General features: G+C 35.9%; 1 protein-coding gene across 1 annotated transcript in view; it reads left to right on the top strand.

Annotated features, from left to right (window-relative positions):
- Nucleotides 1–20,474, top strand: part of THBS2 (thrombospondin 2) — a 32,354-nt gene extending 11,880 nt beyond the window's left edge. Inside the window, exons 9-22 of the mRNA XM_048936786.1 lie at nt 449–625; nt 2,157–2,330; nt 2,786–2,913; nt 3,017–3,169; nt 4,155–4,373; nt 7,831–7,938; nt 9,561–9,720; nt 11,180–11,298; nt 11,789–12,023; nt 15,115–15,342; nt 15,790–16,061; nt 16,933–17,030; nt 18,753–18,892; nt 19,582–20,474. Coding sequence (XP_048792743.1) covers nt 449–625; nt 2,157–2,330; nt 2,786–2,913; nt 3,017–3,169; nt 4,155–4,373; nt 7,831–7,938; nt 9,561–9,720; nt 11,180–11,298; nt 11,789–12,023; nt 15,115–15,342; nt 15,790–16,061; nt 16,933–17,030; nt 18,753–18,892; nt 19,582–19,589 — 2,219 coding nt within the window. The 3' untranslated portion in view covers nt 19,590–20,474. The remainder of the gene's footprint in view (nt 1–448; nt 626–2,156; nt 2,331–2,785; nt 2,914–3,016; nt 3,170–4,154; nt 4,374–7,830; nt 7,939–9,560; nt 9,721–11,179; nt 11,299–11,788; nt 12,024–15,114; nt 15,343–15,789; nt 16,062–16,932; nt 17,031–18,752; nt 18,893–19,581) is intronic.
- Nucleotides 20,475–21,322: the final 848 nt, after the last annotated feature.

Below are 21,322 nucleotides of genomic sequence, written 5' to 3'. Positions count from 1 at the left end.
GGAATTGAGTAATCATAGAGGGCTTCTGGAAAGTATGAAACTGCTTTTGTATATAAGGCACGTAGAAAAATCACAATCTTTACCCAGAGCTTTAGCTCATATTGTTGCAGGTAACTGCTGTATGCAAGCTATGTGATTGCCTAAGGTTGTTGCTGAAGCTGCTAGTTGTCCAAATGTGCATTTTAAATAAATATTTGTTCAATTGGAACAAGTTTATTTTTATGTAAAATGTCTAACATTTTAGTGCTCTACTGGTCATTGAGATTCTTAAGAAAGCTGCACTTGAATGACCAAGGTGAAATGCTGGGATTTGTAAGAGATAGTAGTAGGAAAGTAAATGTGTATCACATGTGGTGTAAGACTGATTGGAAGATTTAAGTTTACAGGTGGAATTGTATTACTACAGCAGGTGGGGTATTTCCTTGAATTTTGCTCTTTTCTCTGGCAGTACGTCAAGATGGCGGTTGGAGTCACTGGTCTCCCTGGTCCTCGTGTTCAGTCACCTGTGGAGTAGGAAATATCACCCGCATCCGCCTCTGCAATTCCCCTATTCCCCAGATGGGTGGGAAAAACTGTGTTGGAAATGGGCGTGAAACAGAGAAATGTGAGAAGGCCCCATGCCCAGGTAAGTCTGTGGCCTTAAATCCAAGTGACAAAATAGCGTTCCATTTGAACTTCTTCATTTTATACAACTCTAAATTACAATGAATTTCTATGACGGAAAACATAAATTACAGCTTAGAGGTTGAAACGACATTTATTTGCTCTAAGTTTTGAGATTTAGTATCTGGTTCAGCAGTTAGTGGCTACAGAGGTTATGGAGGAATCAGGAGATCCTGTTGCAGATCAACTGTTGCTGTGTAGTCTCCTAATATTCACAGCTGATCTCCATGTCTTAGTTCGCACGTAGTTACTGTTGCTAATCTGTCTAATGATGTTTTTAGAATGAATGTAACAATGCAGTTTGAGGTTCTATAAACCTCCCAGGTTATGATTAGGCATTAAGCATTAACAGAGTGAAAAATTACCTATTTATAGTTCAGTACTTTTATTGTTGCACAGCAGAAATACTTTCTATCAGCAATGAGGCTGGCAGTACATATTAGGAAAATACATAATCCCCCAGTAGCCAGACTACTTTGAATGTATGCATAGATATGGTTTATACATATGCAACACACTTTTTTTTTTTTCATACTATCATACTTTTGTTCCTCACCTACATGTAGTAATCTCTAAAGAGATTAGTTTTCATTCCACTCGTTCTCTTTCCTAGGAGTTTAAATATATATATTTTTTCCTCACTTTGTTTATATTTCTTCACTCCCTTGTCTCTTTCATTTCTACTCTAGGGATATAACTTTGAAATTGATGCCAAGCTTTTATCCAGTGTTAATTAAATAGCTTTTTTTTTTGTATTTTTTTTATCTACTTGTGCCTGCAAAGTTAGCAACCATGACAAAGATTATTCAAGGACACAAACCATTGCCCTTGGCTTTTTTTTTTTTTTTTTTTTTTTTTTTTTTTTTTTTTTAAGTGCTAAGAACAAAGATGTTTTCATTTGAAGATGTTTGTACTCTTGAAATTTCCTGAAATGATGATAACAGTCAGTGGGAATGTACCAGTATAAATTGTGCAGAAGAATTGTACAGTTAAATTACTTACAGTGAGTTAAGCAGTACCACTGAAGATAAACTGATGAATGAGTTACCAAATAAGAATAAAAATATAAATGCTTCATTAAGCATAGTTAAGTCTGGAGGTCAGGTAGGGCTCAGCAGAAGTTTGTGTACTGTAGATACGTGCTGCTGTCTGTACAAAATCAAAGCTTAGAATGGAGTTTTGAAACCACTGTACTTGTTCTGATCAGCTTAAGTGGAAATGCACCATGCCAGTGGGTGCTATGTGCTGTTTTGTGTTATTGGCCAAAAAATGCCTATAAAGCAGTTGGGTATTTTTTATTTGCTTGTTTTTTTTTCTAAAATATTGTTATCTCAGTGTAAGGCTTTGTCAGCATCTTTCTTCCTCTGTGTGTAGTGAGAAACTGTCTTCAGTCAGGGATCTGAAGAAAGGAATGTTGTCGTTGGCACTAATTGTTGTTCCCTGTGTATTGCCTGTGATGCTCTTCTCCTTTATTCTATCTCCACATAATCCAGTGAATGGCCAATGGGGTCCTTGGTCTCCATGGTCTGCTTGCACTGTTACCTGTGGAGGAGGAATCCGTGAGAGGTCTCGCCTCTGTAACAGTCCAGAGCCACAGTATGGAGGAAAGCCGTGTGTGGGAGATACTAAGCAACATGATATGTGCAATAAGAGGGATTGCCCAATTGGTTGGTATTTAATCATTTCTTATTTAGTTTGTCTACTTATCATTGCTTTTGTTTCTACAGTGGAAAAATCTTGAATTAATGATTACAGAAATACAAAACTACAGAAATTTGCTAATTAAATCTTTGTTACAGGAGGGCACCTTTATGTTCTCTTGTACTGTTTAGTGCAGTGGGATCTTACATGTTCTTGATGCTGGCTTCAACGATGCACTTTTCAGTCAGATCCTGAAAGTTTGTTGCACGTTGAAATGAATTTAACAATCTGCAGTATTTTCATAGCAAATCAATAATATATCAAATGCATTTAATGACTTTAATTTGTGGGGGATTTTTCTTGTGAATTGGCTGTATCAGATGTGATCTAAGCTAATAAATAGAGAATAGCTGTTTCTTAGGTGGTCTTATGTGCCTTTCTTCCTAACTCAATTTATGCTTCTTTTTTGTGTCTTTTCCAGATGGTTGTTTGTCAAATCCTTGCTTTCCTGGAGCAGAATGCAACAGTTACCCAGATGGATCTTGGTCATGTGGGCCATGTCCAGCAGGTTTTCTTGGCAATGGCACAGTCTGTGAAGATCTTGATGAGGTACTGACTTTGTTTTCATTAACATATGGAAACTGCTGTGAAGATTTAATTATCTGGGAATTACATGGGCATTTAATTGGTTTCTTTCTTCCCTTTCCTCCAGTGTATAGCTGTGTCAGATGTTTGCTTTAAGGTGAATCAGGTCCATCGCTGTGTGAACACGAATCCGGGTTTCCACTGCTTGCCATGTCCTCCACGTTATAAAGGAAGTCAGCCCTATGGAGTAGGGCTGGAAGTTGCCAAGACAGAGAAGCAAGTAAGTGATGTTGAAGAGAATCTCATGGCCCAGAAACTGAGTAATTCTCACCAAAATTATCTGAATGAAAAAGTGATAAACTTGTGTGCAAAACAAAGATAACATGAAGTAGACAACTCCTGCACTCCTGTTCCTGGTTACTTTTTTGTTTGTGTGGCAAAATACCAATTTTATTTATTTATTTATTTGCCACTGTCGATAAAATGTCAACAGTGGGCATTTGGCTGTTTTGCACTGCTTTGTCTTGGGGTTATGTACCAACTGAGGATATCAGGAATTGAAGAATCACGTTACTTTCATGAGAAAAGTATTACTGTTAATGTGGATGTCATCAGATATAGGTCTGAATTCCAAATTCCATTCAGCCAACACCTATCAGTGGGGAAGGATAGAAGAAATTAGAAGTGATATTAAAGATTGTGGTTTGATAGATAGGACACAAACATTAAAATAAATGCCATGGGATGCCCCCTCTCTGCTGCTGAGTAAGCTTGTGGTTAGTTCAACGTATGAAGACTAAACATAAAACATCTGCATAAGATTCGCAGATCCTGCCAAAGAAAATAAGCAAGGTAACTAATCTTACTTGAGGAGGATGTTAAAAACTCATTAAACTTGACGTTTGATGCAAGAAAAAAAAAAACGTAGTCCTTGCATACCGACAGCTGGACTACTAAAGTAAACAGGTGAGTATAGTTTACTTTGTGGACATCAATGACCCATGGAAAAAAAGCGAATGGAGTTCTGAAAATGCTGGCTACTTCAGTTTCTTTTGAATAATAGCCATATTTTTCCTATGTTTCTTTTACTTATTTTCACTGTACTTATTGCCCGAAGATGTGAACTGACAGCAATGTGACTTGGTAATAAAAAACAAAGTTGCTGTTTTGAGCAACAAATGACTGATCTGCTTTTGACAAAACTGAGGCAGACAGCTGGTGGCTGCAATTGTTACGTGTCAATGAGTATGCTTTATTTGCTACAGGTCTGTGAACCTGAGAATCCGTGCAAAGACAAGACACACAGCTGCCATAAATCTGCGGAGTGCATCTATCTAGGCCATTTCAGTGATCCTATGTACAAATGTGAATGTAGAACAGGTTATGCTGGTGATGGACGCATCTGTGGTGAGGATTCAGATTTGGATGGATGGCCGAATAATAACTTGGTCTGTGCTGCTAATGCTACATATCATTGTGTGAAGGTAGGTGTTGAAGTTAAACCATAACTGAAGTTTCCCTTTTTTTTTTTTTTTTTCTTCTAAATAGTTATGAATGATAGCTATCAGCATCAAGCTGGTGGTGATCACACTTCAGTTTTGGCTGTTATAGCGTACTTACTTTGTGGGAGATTCTGAAAATTGTGTATTCACTTAACACTGTATTCAAAAAGGGATTTTTTTAATTGAAATCCAGAGTTGGGTTTTTCCCTGTTTAGTATACATAGAAGGCCTATGAGTAGAGTTAATGTACTGAATAGGAGCTGCCACAGCTAGCTAGAACTAAACAATCTCTGGTGCAGGTGAGTAGGAAATCCTATCTGCAAGGCTTGTTATGAGATCCTGATAGTCAAGTAAGATCTATGCTTTTGAATACTACTTTGAACTAACCCTTCTTTTTAAAGAGTTAGATTGTGAAAAAATTCAGAGCCTGAGATAAATTTTGGCAATAGGAAACAGAAATGAACAAATATTAGTAACTAGACAATTTTCTTAATTGCAAAAGCTCAGTGGAGGAGAACAGGAGGTTCAGCCACTCTCCTTTCAGAGATATGGAGTTACAGCTTTCACCCCTTCTAAGGGAAGTGACCTACCTGCCATGCTGGCTCTAGACCTTTCTAGACTGTTCTCTGCCCTTGCTGTCTAATCATAGTACTGAAAAAGGAAAGATTGCTAAGCAAACAAATAGAGAAAGCATGAGGGAGCCTGAAAACAGCTGTATGTAAGTTTTGCAGACGCTGCTTATCGTGGTATGTTCCCTGGGACTGGGTTTTGTGCTCATCTGAAATATTGTTATTCTTGGTTTCCTAGCTTGGTTTTTCTTCTAGCAGGAATTCCTGAAAAAAGGTGAATATATTTGTAGGCCTCGTTGTGATGAAGTTACTCTGCTGAACAAAACTGGGCTGGAAGTTGTTCCAGGTCCACTGGTGTAAACATAGACCAAATATTTGAGATATATTCAACTCAGTTCTGAGTGGTCACCTCATTGTTGGTTGAAAGGCAGGCACAGCACAGATGAGCATGCATTCTTAAAAGTAGCAAATCAAGTAACTGGGACAAAATAAGCTATACCTGAAGGTGAATGGTTAGATTTACATACCTATGAATTAAATGCTTGCATCAGTGGATTACCTATATATTTTCACCCAGGCAAGTTCTCAAGTATTTTACTGAATCATTTATGGCTTCAAGGGTGAGACTTAGCATTTCAGATTTGTTGTGGGTTTTTTTGTTTGTTTGTTTTTCACCCAGAATGGAAGCATTTTGGTTTCTCCCTCTAAGTTAAAGCAGTCTATCTCTAAATTGTTATGAAGTACAAGTGCAATAATGTTAAATTAAAAAAAAAAAAAAAAAAAAAAAAAGTGGAAAAAGTGCAAAAATGAGTGGTTTGGGTTTTTTTTTGGTTGTTAACAATGGGAATACAAATCAAGAGTTTGAAATCAGGTGGTTTAAGAGAGTCAGAATTTACCTCTATTAATCCAGCTGAAGTTGTGAATTTGGCCTTTTTTAGCACAGGGAGTTTGAGATTTAGTAGGAAATATGGAACTCAAACACTGAATGTCCTCATCCTCACTGATGTCTGCTCATCGTGTTTGCAGCCAGTTCAGCAATTGCAGTTCACGTATTCATTCTTAGTTCCTGTCATCAAGATTTGCAGCATGTTGACTCCAGATGTAACACAAATGATTAATTTTTACTAAGAGCCCAACATACCGAACCCATTCAGAAAAACCTGTTCCAAAGATTAATTGATTAATTCATGTTTTCTTCAATTTGTGTGTTGATCTAGTAGAAACATTTAGGGGGTGAAACACCTTGAAAATTCTAGGTATTTTCGGATTGTTGTATTCATTACAAAATATCCTACTTCTCTTTTTTTTTTTTTTTTTTTTTTTGAACAGTTAGAACTACTACTGCTACTTTGAGTTGTTGTTGTATGAAAATTTACGTACTGTCTAAGCAAATCTATATGCATAAAGCATATAGTTGTAAATAATAATAAAATCTTAGCAATATTTGTTAATGTAAATCTATTTCTCATTCATATGATAGTTAATCTTTTTTCCGTTGTTACTGTACCAACACAGAACTTGATTAACAGATGAACCAAAGAAACCTAGTTTCTGGTAGGTTGAGTTCCCTGAAGCGAAGCATGATGTGTCTAAGTCTTCTTTTTAATAGCTAGTAAGAGGCTTTTTGAGTGCACTGATTTGATCTCTTTCCTCTACATAGCTACTTTTTCTTAAAGCTTATGGGATCTGGCTACCCTTGAGGTCTTTGCGCTACTACTAAATTTGTATGAAATTGGACTCAATTCTATGGAGAGTACAGATGAACAAACACGTAGATGCAAACATGGAAAGCAATTGAAGAAGCTTTGACTGTTTTTGTTTTTTTTTTTAATTATTTATTTTTTATTTTTTTCACTGTTCCCAAAAATACATAAAGAAATAGAAAATCATTTCATATTACTGCATTGATAGTAATCAGTACTGAGTTGGACAGTCAAGGCCAACTACATCATCTACAACTATTTGATAAAAACGTGCCATGAAAAGGTTGGAGTTACATTATGGTTTTTATACTTACGATGAACAGTTACAGTTTTCTTCCTTGAATTGTCTCCATTATTTGAACTGCTGAGATTTAAAAAAAAAAAAAAAAAAAAAAAAAAAAAAAGGGACAGGGAATATTACTGGAATATTCATGTATTACAAAAAATACTTCTGCAGTCTGTTGGCAAATTCTGTTTTGGTCTGAGATAAACATGGAAATACTTGTTAAGGTTTTACATCTTAGATTACACTTTAAAAAATACAGCTTTATTCACTTAAAATAATAATTCTTTGCAAAGCTCCAGTACAAAATAAATACATTTTACTTTGTTTTCAAAGCTCTGGCTGTACAAGAGAGCAAAGATGTTCTTTTTTAGGACAGTTGAAAGGCCCGTTTTCTAAAACCCTTTGTTACAGTGTTCTCCTTATTGCTCCGTACTTCTTCATTCCAGTAACTTTCCATATGAACAGCTGTTTCTGAAGATCATCTCCTGGCTTGTGTATTTTTCTGGCAAAAAATCCTGTTCATTTTATATGTAATCTTCAAACATACATCACCAGCTGTCTATAAAAAGTTGATGTAAGTGATCGTGTGTGCGTGTGGTGTGTTTGTTCTTTGCTAGAGATTTTCATCTAAAATTTACTGGGAACATCCCTTTTACAGAAGGAGAGCTGGGAAACAGAATGATTTGCAGATGCATTTCACTTACTGTACAATATGAAGGCAGCAAATTTACTACTATCTTTGGCAACAAACACAGATCCTTTAAAAAGTATTTGTGGATGACTGTTTGCTTTCTAGCCTGTGGTGGTGGCACCATATCTGCACTTCTGTCCAGGCAAGTCATTCTGACATAATGTAAAGATCAGTTATTTCTTTTGATCAGGATAACTGCCCCCTCCTGCCTAACTCTGGCCAAGAAGACTTTGATAAAGATGGCAAAGGAGATGCCTGTGATGAGGATGATGACAACGATGGTGTTGAAGATGACAAAGTAAGATGCGTTTCTGTGTTCTCCGTACTTTTGACATAAACATCCGTTTCTAATTACAAGTGATGACTTGTTTATTGTTCAGTGCTTCAGCTAAGTTACTCTGCGCTACTTTCCTTGAATGATACCTGCTGCAGAGTAAAGTTGTTGCATCAAATGAGATGTAACACTGGGAAGAGCAAAACAACCCAGGGAGCCTGAGGCTGAGCTAAGTTCTCTGTACTGGCTCTGAGTTCAGTTGTGTACATGAAAACAACTTAATTAAACTCTTTATTTTGTGATGAGGAATGATAGCTCTATTTATTTTAAAAGCTGATAGATACCTGATATATGGTGGAAACAAGTTATAGTAAGTAATGTAACTATAAACATAGAGAGCATAAAAGAGAAGTGACAAGAGGAAAGTAATAAGCCTTGTTCATGCTTTCATCTTTTAAGTATGCCCACAAGATTGAAATCTGTATAGTTGTGTTAACTGAAAGACAGGTGGTTAAACCTCTTATTCCTTTACATTAAGCAAATGGACAGGGAGTATCTTTCATTGTGCTTTTTCTGAATATGTTTAGGTTAAGATGCATGAACTGGTATTAAAAAATTATAGTTGTTTTCGGTTACCTTCACAAGAAGCCTAGATGCTCTGAGCTAGACTGTAACTACTAGTTCAGTTTTATGCGCAGTATAAAATTTGTATTTGTCCTCTATCATCTCTTTCAGTGTATAAAATGTGTGTCTGAGGAATCTGAAATGTTGATCTAAAAAATAGTTTCCTGGTAAAGGTTGTTGTTTCTTGCTTTCACAGAGGAAAAGTAGTCTAAAGATATTTTCAAATTACTCCCTTTAGATTCCACAATTTTGATCTTCTCAATTCCACTGCTTTGATTTGGCTTGGTGATCCTTTACTTCTACACAGAATACTTCCTCAGGGCTGTGCAGAAGACCATTTGTAGTTTGAAGATGCATGAAGCATAAGAAATCTTATTGTACCAGACTTCCAGCATAGGGGTTGAACTGAGATGTAATTTTAAAAGTTCCACTAAAAGGAGTGGCTCTAGGGAAAAATATTTTGGATCAAAGAGTATTTCATTTAAATTTTGCTTTTTAGCATCTTTTATACTTTATCGTATGCAATATACCCACAAAAATCAATTCTTGTTTAAAATTAAAAATCAAAACATTTGATTTCAGACAGAATATTGATACTAGATTGCTCCAAAAAAGTCAGAGTATTAATTCTTGTTTTTTCCAAAGAAAAATGCTGCTGCCGTTGGACTGATTCTACAGCACATCCTGCTTTTGAAAAAATTGCATGTACCAGTGAGATATTTTCATTGAAATTATGGAGTACAGATCCAATTTAAAATGTGTTTCTCTTCTAGTGATATACAGTATGCATTTAGCATGCCTTGTATAAAAACACAAAACACACAGTAAGCCTGGCTGTCCAGAAACCATCCCATTAGCACTATGATTTTCAGCTTAGTTACAGTTTGTCCAGTGGAAAAATCACATATTTGTGTCTTGATTCATCTGTCCAAGATGAATAGGAAGATTTACCACCAAATGCTCATGTGACCTCAATTCAAATTGTGATTTATGTTCTTAAATGTTTTATTTCTTCTCTCTAGGACAATTGCCCTCTTCTGTTCAATCCTCGTCAGTTTGACTATGACAAAGATGAAGTTGGTGACCGCTGTGATAATTGCCCTTATGTGCACAACCCTGCACAGATTGACACAGATAATAATGGGGAGGGTGACTCATGTGCTGTGGATATTGATGGAGATGGTATGTTTTCGGTTTTGAGAATTAAGTTATGTGCTATGAGTACGCTTTGATTTGTGGGCATTGAGACAAGCTGCCTGCTTTACTATGTGAAATAAAATCAAGTCTAACTGCTCAAAAATGCCAGAGAAAACTAAGGTTCCTTTGTCATGTGTTAGTATAATGTCCCTAAATGAATACAGTGAATACTATTGAATATAGTGAATACTATTGAAGAATAAATCACAGCAAGTCTTCTGTCAACATAATCTTAAAAAGAAAGTCTTTTCTTCATCTGTAATCCGAAGTAATCTGGGTCTAATATAAAAGTTTTGTTGACCTTTCTCCTTTTGACATTTTAGGGAGGGAGAAAAGACTTGAATATCCACCCAGTTAAGACAATATCTGTAAAAAATTAATCTGCTTTTCTTTATGGAAACATTGCAAAATCCATAGGAATCCAAATATGCAATTTGTTTTGCCTGGTAATTTTACTAAAGGTGTTTAATTCATGTACAAGTACATGTCTATGTGAACCAGATTCCAACAGAATAAGGACAGGAAAATTATTTAAATATTCTTTTAAAATCAGTATCCTTACGGATTCTCATAAATTAAAAAATACCACAAATATTATAAGTTGAAGAAATCTGGTTTTGGATTTCCTTCAGCAAACATAGAAACGTTTGGCTGCTTGGCTGAACTGATCTTCTAAATGTTTTGACTCCTTTCATCCTTCATATCATCAGGTTCTTAGTAGTACTGCTCATGGGACTTCTGCATATCTGCTTGGTAAAAAGAATGCAACTGTATGCTATTGGCTTAAAGACTACAGAAATATCCAGGGAATATTAGTGTAGGAGAATGTCCTTGTGTCCTTTTTGGACAGATAGGCCCATATATCTTGATTTTGTCCATTGTATAATTAGGTTTCCTGAGGGAACATTTTCTATTGAAAATTTGGCATGCAGTACAATAAATTATGCATGTGTTCTGGTAAAACGAAATAATTCAGTGCTGAGGCAGCTGGATGCTAATGCAGTTGTTTCTGTACAAAACTATTCAGACATTCCACCATGATATAACTATGCATTCTTTGCCATTCCTTATAGTGTTCACAAAGGAAATACAAATCAAATTAATTAAAAAGTACCCCACCTCTTCAGCTGTTTGTTCAAGGAATGTAGAATCTATGAGAAAGAGCTAGAGTCATAAGTTTTAGCCCTTCCATTAGTGAAATATGCTGGAAAAAATGCATATAGGAGTATTTACCATAAAAAGAAAAGTTATATTGATGCATCTTTGTTTTTTTAATATCAGTCTCTTCACTGTTTCGTGATGCAGGAATTACCTTGTAGCAATGAGAGAGTCTATGAATTCTGTAAGAGTGTTATTTTTTACTGATGACTGTAGAGTCTATGACTTATTTGTGCTGGACGTCATACCATTTTGATTTCTTTATTTATTTTTTTTTTCCCCACAGACATCTTTAATGAAAGAGATAATTGTCCTTACGTTTATAATACAGACCAGAGTGATACAGATGGTGATGGAGTTGGTGATCAGTGTGATAACTGTCCGCTAATGCATAATCCAGACCAGGTAAATGTTAGGTACCGCTTAAGTAATGATGAGGTCAGAACAAGGACAAAGAAAAGAAGAAAAATATCTGAGGAAATAGCTGAAGCTATTTCTCTTGCTATTTCATAGTACAGGTAGACTGAAGGAAGTGTGCTGCATACATGCACCCAATATCTTCACGTCTGCTCTTACCACAGTAAATAACATTGATTTAAAGTGTTTAAAGATGCACTTTCAGATATAGAAATCCAAGACAAAGCTACTGGGGCTGGAGAGGCTCTGGGGTAGAACACGCCTTGCTTTACTCGCACCTATAAACCACAGGGTTCTTGTATGGTACAATTTTAAGTTATTAGTGTGTGGCTATAGATTTGGAAATTGAGTGATATAAAATGGTTCTTATTCCTGTGGATTCTCTGCCCAAAACAAAAGGACCAGGAAAGGAAATTGGTAGAAATTGGTATTTTATGTGCTTAACAAAAGTCACAAACTTGCTTGCTTCTTTTGGTAGACTGATGCAGATAATGACCTTGTTGGTGACCAGTGTGACAACAATGAGGACATTGATGAAGATGGCCACCAGAACAACCAAGATAACTGCCCTTACATTCCCAATGCTAACCAGGCTGACCATGATAAAGATGGTAAAGGGGATGCCTGTGATCCTGATGATGACAATGATGGTATTCCAGATGACAGGGACAATTGTCGCCTCAGATATAACCCTGAGCAGGAGGACTCTGATGGTAAGAACAATGTTACATCAACTTAATTTAGTCCTTAGTATCCAGTTCTGTCTTTGAGGTAGTAATTTTTGAGGAAAATGAAGTCTCTTGAGAACGAACCGACTTACGACAGTTCAGTCAGTTGAGACTTGAATGGAACTGCTCTAGCTCTGGGCCAAATTAGACAACCTCTTTTTGAGAGGATCTTGAACACACTTGTGTATTTATAGGTAAATACCTGTCCGATTTTTTTTTGAGCGTTTTCGTATTCATTTTAGTCTTGAAATGAGATATAAGAGGAAAACCTGGAAACTTTAGACATTTAAAATTAAAACTGAAATGGAAGAATGATATCCTTTGTTTTCAAAACAAGCTGTTTTCTGAAAATTAATATAGAAAAAATACAGTCTACTGCTGTTTTTTTTTTTTTTTCAAAAGCTGTCTATTACTTAAATGTTTAACTCAAAAATTAATATTGATTTTAAGTTATTTTTCTAGTATGTATTTCTTAGGTGCTTTTCTCAAAATCATTTTATAGGTAAGTAGCTTTAAAAATATTTTGGTAGTATATGTGTCACTGTTTAAGAAATAGATACATAATTCTTCCCTTCTCCAGTTCTTGCCCTAAAACATTGCTCAGCACTTTCCAACAATCCTTCTTTGTGTTTGGTGGTATTTCAGTAATGAAATAGTGACATTTTACAGTCACAAATGTCATTTATGAAGCATCTGATCCTTTGAAAACCTCGAATGTTGTAGGTCTCCAATAATTAGCCTTTAAATAAATACTTGAGCAATTTCTGTTCGGAATTATACAATTTACTGGAGTCACTGTGTACTTATGTTGGTGAAAATGAAAGCAGAATTTGGTACCAACATAATACGGTTTTATGTACATTTAGAAAGACAAAATCCTGTGTCCTGAGTGATTCTCTGGTAAGACAATTGCTGATGTCAGAAACAACCGGTTTGTTTGGTATCAGCAGTAGCACTTTACCCTGTAGTCAAATCAGGTAATAGAAACATCTTTGTGATTGCTAGTTTCTGGAATTATAGAAATATTCCAAAATAAGGGTACCTCCAAATTGGCGTAATTTGTTTTAGCTGTCACCTGGAACTTTTGAGTGAGTATGCATTGTGTTTGGTGTAAGTATTTACAAAAAGAGTAAATTTTAAACAATTTAGCCAGCTCATCACTGTCATCAGTGGCAATCCCAAGAGAAATATTGGAAAAATGATAAATAAAGCCAAAATATGCTCCCATGCTCTTGACGATGTGAACTACATCATTTGAAGATGAGGCCTCTGAGAGAACTGTTGGATGTGGCTGGGTAAACAAATGCTTTCTAACTCTTCTTGACATAGTCAACGTTGTCATCAACAGCTCAGTACCAAATGGCTGTCAGCAGGGTATTCAGTGTATAATTAAATTATCCTATGACTCAAGAACTCTTTGATTAACTCTTTGATACTGGCAAGAGCAATACAATTGGAAATTCACTTTTTCTCTTTAAGTGCTAAGATAAACAGGTGCAGGGACACACAGCTGGTCAGGATTCTGTGTTCTTTAGGGCCAATTGCCAGAGTGAGAAGTTGGACTATTTTACAATGTAGCTGAACTACTGAAAGTCTTTGAATTATTAAACTCTTTAGCTTTCCCTAACTACCCTTTTTGGCTGTAGCCTAACTCTTGTTCTACTTTTTTTCTGAAAGCTTTTACTTGAAAAATGCTGTGCTCATTAGGCATAGTAATGCAGCTTTTCATTTGACTGTGTAGCATCTATTAGTATCTCCACAATTAATTGGTTGGATCATTGCCATTTTCCATTAAGTTAATTCCCAATTTCTTAAAGGAGTCACAAATACCTTTTAAAAAGCAGATGCGCAGACTTGTGAAGAGAGAAATAAATTAGCTGGCAGTTCCAGTTTAGAATAGTATCCAGTTTAATATCCAGTTGTTTCTGCTGTAAAAGTCAGATATTTTTGAATTTGTTTTTGTGCTTTCCTAAGTCATTCTTCAAGTGCTTGTTTTATTTAAGTAATATGTATGTCACATATGTTGACAGTGGCTTCATTGCTGAGAATTTTTTTTTATGCCTTCCTTCATCACTTGCTATTTCTGGCAAAATGCATCTACTGATTTCCTACCAATATCATGTGTAAATTAAGGAAGAAGGTATTTATTTTAGTACTGAATGTAGTAACTGTAGCTGCACTACGTGGATGCATTTTAGATCGTCTAAAAAGCTTCTTCTATTTCATATGACAACTTAAAGTCTCCAAGGCTAGTCCTCCTGTACATAGTAATTCCTTGTTTTCTTGCATTTTCCTAAAGTGCTATCTTTTATCTAAAACAGATTGTTCTACTCAGAAGTGAAAGAGTAACTAAACGTGTTTACATATATTACTGTAAATGCACTGGGTGGATTGTTGCTGTGCAAATCCTCAGACAGATTTAGAAGGTCTTAAAGTCTTCGATACTATATAGGGATTTAGTAATTTGTAGTAGGACAAATGTTTTAGCATGTGCAGCATAAATTAATTCAAATAATATTAAAATATGGTCTTGCATCAGATCATAAAATCAGAATGGCTTGGGTTGGAAGGGATCTTAAAGCCTATGCAGTTCCAACCTCCCTACCATGGGCAAGGACACCAGATCAGGCTGCCATGGCCCCGGTCCAACCTGTCCTTGAATGCCTCCAGAGATGGAGCATGATCTTGGACTGGATCATAGTGAAAATATAATACAAGTGTTAGTGAATTATATCAGCATAGGAAACTTCCAAGTTTCCCATTGCTGATTCTGAAGCACTGTATATAGACTAGCATCCAGATTGATCACTGTCATGAACCACTGATGGGATGTGTTTATTAGAAGGAATTTTGGCCTGGATCCAGGTTGATGACTTACTCCAGTCATTACCAGCAACATATCAAATGTTCATTTGAAATGAACTTCTAGAGAATGAAACTCTGTGTAAAGCATTCTTTGAAGAACGAGAAAACGATACACTCATATGCATCATAAATTTCTTCCATTAGTACCAGGGCAGTAGATAGTGTGGTTAAATTGCTAACAATTGCATTTCCTTATTGCTTTTACTTACAGGTGATGGCAGAGGTGATATTTGCAAAGATGACTTTGACAATGACAATGTTCCGGATATTTTTGATGTATGTCCTGAAAATAATGCCATTAGTGAAACTGATTTCAGAAAGTTCCAAATGGTCCCTCTGGACCCCAAGGGAACAGCTCAGATTGATCCCAACTGGGTTATTCGCCACCAAGGCAAGGAACTGGTGCAGACTGCCAACTCTGATCCTGGAATAGCTGTAGGTGAGTATCAGATTATCAGATCAGTAAGCCAGCATCTTTGAGGAAGAAAGCAGTGATCTATTGATCAAGAAGATAATAATAAAAATGATCATATATTTTAGTATTCCAAGGTTGGGACTGAAACTTGAGGTTTATACATCCAAATTAAGAACAGCTCAGTGCTGTTTGGTTTTGTTAACCATTCAGCTTGTCACTGACTGTAACACAGGTGAAATATCCAGTTGAAGAACTTGACATAAGCGTAGTACCTGCTGCCTTAACCACTTCTGGTAAATTACTTATTTTTCTCTAGAGTCTCCATAGGGTAGATAAGCAAGTGAAATTACTCCTTTCTTAGAGACTAGAAACAGAAAAAGCAAAAGTCGGAATCAAAGCTAGGACTCCAAAGTGTTGGTAACCAGACCCAGCGTTGTAACTCAATGATTCTTGTATTGTGTCTTCTCCCAGGTTATGATGAGTTCAGCTCTGTTGACTTCAGTGGCACATTCTATGTTAACACAGACCGTGATGATGACTATGCTGGCTTTGTTTTTGGCTACCAGTCCAGCAGTCGGTTTTATGTTCTAATGTGGAAGCAAGTCACTCAGACATACTGGGAGGACAAACCCACAAGGGCTTATGGCTATTCTGGTGTGTCGCTCAAGGTAGTGAATTCAACAACTGGTACTGGTGAACACTTGAGAAATGCTCTTTGGCATACAGGAAACACCCCCGGACAGGTGAGAGATTTAAAACTTCAGCACTGTGGTGCATGATGAATCATTTAACACCTCAATTGTTGCAAAAAAAAAAAACCCAAACAAACAAAGAAACAAACAAACAAAAAAAAAACAGATTTGTTTTTCAGTTCACATGTAATAGCGCTTGCCTTGTTTCAAAGAGAACATTACACATATAAAAATTATGAATGGAAAAAATTGCATGTGTAAAAGGGAGGGTGTGGTGTGATCCTAAAATGAGTAAAAGATCTCAGTTCTCCACAAATCCTTTGTGACCTTGGTATTGGCACTTGATCCTTCAACATTCCAGCTTGTTTAAATTAAGCTGGGTTTATGCTTCAGCAACCAGTGAGAACAAAAAAAAAAAAAAAAAAAAAAAAAGCAAGAAAAGAAAAATTACTGCTGTTCCAAGGAGGGCCCAGCCACAGGAGAATCTTGTGCCTTTTGGAAATGAAGCTAATGGAGCTTTGCACATGAATAGAAATTTCACAGTTTGGAGTTCTTGGAGGAATGAGGCCTTGGCCAAGTGTGAGAGTTTTCAAGGAATAATCTCAAGGCAGTAACTGTGAAGCTGTGGCCCCTTTTAATCAGAGGAGTCATTTGGATAGGAAAAGCAACATCAGATCTTACAGTGTGGATGTCTATGTGCAAACAGGGACGAGACTACATAGTTAAAGAAGTGAACTTTCATTACTCTTGATAAAGAAGAATAAATTGAAGAAGTATGCTGGTCATAACATAACACAGTTAAATACTGTTTTTGGTTTCGTTCTCTGTCGAAAATAATCTGTGGCTGTATATTGTCACTGTAGTGGGTGCATAGTTGCTGAAGCACAGTGTTTCTAATACAGCATTTGTGTTCCTAATGTAGGTGCGCACATTATGGCACGATCCTAAGAATATTGGCTGGAAAGATTATACTGCATACAGGTGGCATTTGATTCATAGGCCTAAAACAGGACTAATAAAGTAAGAAATATTTCTGTGCCTCTATTTTTTAATAGCATAACTTTGGTCTCCGATGTAACAGCTATTTTTTCAAGTTCTGCACTAGCTCTGATAATGATGATGCTTACATGACAGTTTGTTTCAATATTTAGGGAACTGTTTTGTTAACTTATTTTCCCTTTCAGATGTGTTCAATTAGTGGGTATTTACATCAGCTAAACATTCTTAAATTTAAAAAAAATAAATTAAAAATCTCTCTCAATGGCTCTATTGCAAAGGAATGGAAACTTCCTAAGAAAAACTCAAAGCAAGGTTAGAACATGAGATTCCTTCCCAGCTTCTGGAATTTGAAAGAATGAAATTAATTAGAAACATCAGAATTGCCACAGGGAAGTAGGCCAACCTTCTGTCTATTTCAGCATCCTGTCTCCAGTAGTGAAGAAGTAGCCATAAGCACATCTGCAATGCACATAACAAGGAGCTATGGCATATTAGTTATGGCATATTAGTTCACTAATATTTGATATTATGAACATTCAAGGAATGAACATTGACTGTCTCAATTTTATCTTGAACTAAGTACTGTAACTATAAAGTGTGTTTTTCAATGAGGTAGCCCGATCTTTTGAGGTCTTGTTACTTTGTGTTTAGTATGAGTAGGGATGTTGAAATGTAGACAAATTTAGTTAGTCTATTTTATCCAGTTTTCAGGAAAAATATTTCTTCATCTAAGTCTTCATGCTGCAGTATATATACTGATACAGGTAAAAGAGAAACTTGTTTTTTTTTTTTTTTTTTTTTTTCATTCATGTTGCTGTTGCCTGTGTCCTTTTTTGTAGAATCTACTTAGAGTCAGACAAAATATATTTCAAATGGTATCCCACTAGATTAGTCTAGCATGAAGAATTCTGTGATCTGGAGCATTAGATTCCTTCATTACTTAGGGCATTTTTTAATAGGAAATAAAGTGGGTTCAGTGGTTTCATTATGCTGCAGGGCTTCCCCGGGTTCTCTTGCTGGAGAAGCAAATGACATGCAGACTTGTTTGCAGGTGCAGAACAAAAGGCATTTATTCTAGGTGCGAAGTAGAAAGTCTAAGATAGAGGAACTACAACCTATCTGGTAGAAAAGGAAAATGAAGAGTTCTTTTAGCTCTTGGGTGGGTGTCTCAGATGCTCAAGAAAAAAATAAATCTTCCTTTTCCAGTTCATGAATTCAGCTGTTTCTGTCCAAATTCTTCCAGCTTTCATTAAAGGCTTAAGATGTCTGAAATAAAAATTAAGCATGGCTCCAGTTAATGTTTCTTTGACTCTAAAGGGATGGTTCTTCCAATTTGTGACTTTGGCCTTTGCACCAAGAGGTAAATAAATCAGTCATTCACATAGCTGTAAAGACAACTTTGTTTTAACCTCTGAGTTCACAGGGATAGAGGCTTATCAATGAATACATACTCATGTCTCCTGGTATGAACTGTTCTAAATGAAGAACTGGGAAATCTCTTGCAGATGGTGTGCATAAAATTACTTACAGAACAGCTCCAATACTTCTGATTAATGTATTGTGGCTGCCAGCCATGTGGTCATGAGATAGAGATGAGAAGTGATCCTTACAGTGAAGTAGTTATCTGGTGACTAGCTAAAATTAATTCTGATTTAATTCTTGGAAGCTATTACTATCCTTTAGCAATGGACACTCCATCATTTTCTTAGTTTAATTTTTTTTTTTTATTTTTTTTTTTTACAGAGTTCTAGTGTATGAAGGGAAGCAAGTCATGGTGGATTCTGGACCAATCTATGATACAACCTTTGCTGGCGGACGATTAGGTCTTTTTGTCTTCTCTCAAGAGATGGTCTATTTCTCTGACCTCAAATATGAATGCAGAGGTTAGTTATAGAAAATATCTGGAAAATGCTGATGCCTTTGATATCCTATGGAACAAGCACATAATATGGAAATGAAGAATATCCTCCTTTAACTGAAAACAATCTGTAATCTTACAGCCTGTCATGAACCTGTTTGTTGAAATACCATGGATGCCCTTTGCCTCTGTAGTAATCTCAATTTGAATAATAAAACCCAGATGTTTAATATTGCCCACCTGGAAAAAAAAATAAGATAAATCTCTGAGTGGGATACACGCTTATAATTTTCTTTGCATATCCACTTTCCTTTGTAGGCTATTTCAGTGTGTCCTGCGGGCAGGGTGCTGCTTCTGGATCACTCCTCTTTCCAAGAGGGAAAGAGAGAGTAGGCATTAATGAGCATGTCTCTGTATCTTGCCTGTTCAAAAATGTTTTGAAACATGGAAAATGTTTTCCCAGGCTTTCTTACGTGATTTTTTTTATTATTATTATTCACAGAGGTAGATGCATGTACACAAACAAGTGCATCTCTATCTACATATATAGATGACTACCTATTTTTATGTAAATGTTATCATGTTCATAGGATAATGCAAAATGGGAAACTTTGTGCTGCAATCCTTATACTGTACCATGATGGATCTCTCCTCCTTTCTGACTAATTCTAAACCAGTAATACAACAATTAATACCTTTTTCTGTTTCTTTCAGATGCTTGAGCAATGGTTGCTGCATTACCAGCAAAGTACTGTAAATGCTATGCAACCTAGACACCTCAGTACATCCTGGTACTCCCTTTTTTTTATTTTTTATTTGTGTACCTCCTTCCTTGTCCTCTGTCCACATGCTCCAGTGACCAGGAATGCTCCCTGCTGCCAGGAATGCCTCAGCCATCCCTCCACCCAAGTGCCTTCTCACAGCCAGGACTAATGAAACCTAAATGTGAGCATCTGACCCACCACAGAAGCAAAAGCAGATTGATACTTCAGAACGCTTTTCTAGAGTGACAACTTAGCAGAACATGTTTGCTTGTATTATCTAAAGGAGTAAGATATGAAAATGTGTATTTATATATATATATGGGAAAGAAAAAGGGGAGATGATAATTATCAGTCATCTTCTTTAAATGAGGAAAAGCAGTGTTTGAATAACTTTATAGGTATATGGTTGATGCTTTCTTCTTTTGATCAGGGCTGGACTTCACTAACAGAACCTCTGGGTAGTAAAGTAACAGGTGACCACGTGAATAGTGTCTATATTAACAATGAAGAAGTTTTTGGAGTATAAAGTGAAGGTTAATTGTGAAGATTTCTTGATTTGAGATGTCCTTTAGGTGATGAGGATGCTCTTAATAACTCCCGTTAAAATTATAGTTGTTAGAAATGTCAGATTGGCAACCTAAAGCATTGCCTAGTATCAGAATGTTCATTCAGGCCAAAGAGAACTGAACTGGAAACTCCCGTGTGAAAGGGAAGAGTGATTCATTTAAGATTCCAAAGCTGTCACCGCTGCCTGACTTTCATGAAATGATTTCCAGTTTTTTCATTTCCATTATGTCTTGTGTTCTTTCATAATAATTAAAAAAAAAAAAAAAAAAAAAAAAAGTAATCACATGGCCATGTGGAGTGAAACAAGCCCAAACAACTTTCCCACCACTATTATAAAAAGCACTTTGACATCTAGTATCCAGATCTGGGATTTTGAAAAGATGGCAACACAATTGTTACTTAATTTGGTAGTATAAGAGATTAAGGTTCCACTTATAAGTATTTTGTTAATATTTATTATGATTATCACACCAAGCAAACTTCTCTGATAATTTATTTTAAAGCATGTCATATGATGCATCAGTAATACATTAATGATATTCTAAAGTGTATCACAATATGTAGATATGGTCAAAGCATGATATACACCTAAGTATAATTTTGTGGGTTATATTCAAGTATTCTTTAAAGTTAAATGAATAATAATGAAGAATTTATAAATGGAACCTTAATATATATCCTGTTACCTTAAGTTTATTATCTTACATTGTTACCTATGTCTGCTGTATATAGAACTTCTTAAAATAATGCTGAAGGGCTACCAGTGTTTATTCTAAACAGATAAAACAGTTATTCAGATATACAATAGTATAAACATGTTTAACATTTTGTTTTAAGTTGTATGAGCTTTGTTCACAAAAAGACACTTGCTGGTGTAATTTTATTCATTGATGAATTTACTAATGGAATAGGATGTTATCTCTGCCTTCTTATTGGGTGCAATGAGCTAAATATTGAATCAACTTTTTCTTCCTTGAAATAGATTTTACTGCTATGTTCAATTAGAAAGAAATCCACAGTTGCTGGCTTTGTTGCACATTTTATAGTGGTCATACTATCAAGTCTACTTTGGCTGGTTGTTTTCGGTGGTTGTTGTTGTTTTTTCCAAATCCTCTTCATGAGGT

This window comes from Lagopus muta, chromosome 2 (assembly GCF_023343835.1).
Source record: "Lagopus muta isolate bLagMut1 chromosome 2, bLagMut1 primary, whole genome shotgun sequence".
Classification (NCBI taxonomy): Eukaryota; Metazoa; Chordata; class Aves; order Galliformes; family Phasianidae; genus Lagopus; species Lagopus muta.
The sequence above is the reverse complement of the archived record's forward strand: the minus strand, read 5'-3'. Positions and strand labels throughout refer to the sequence as shown.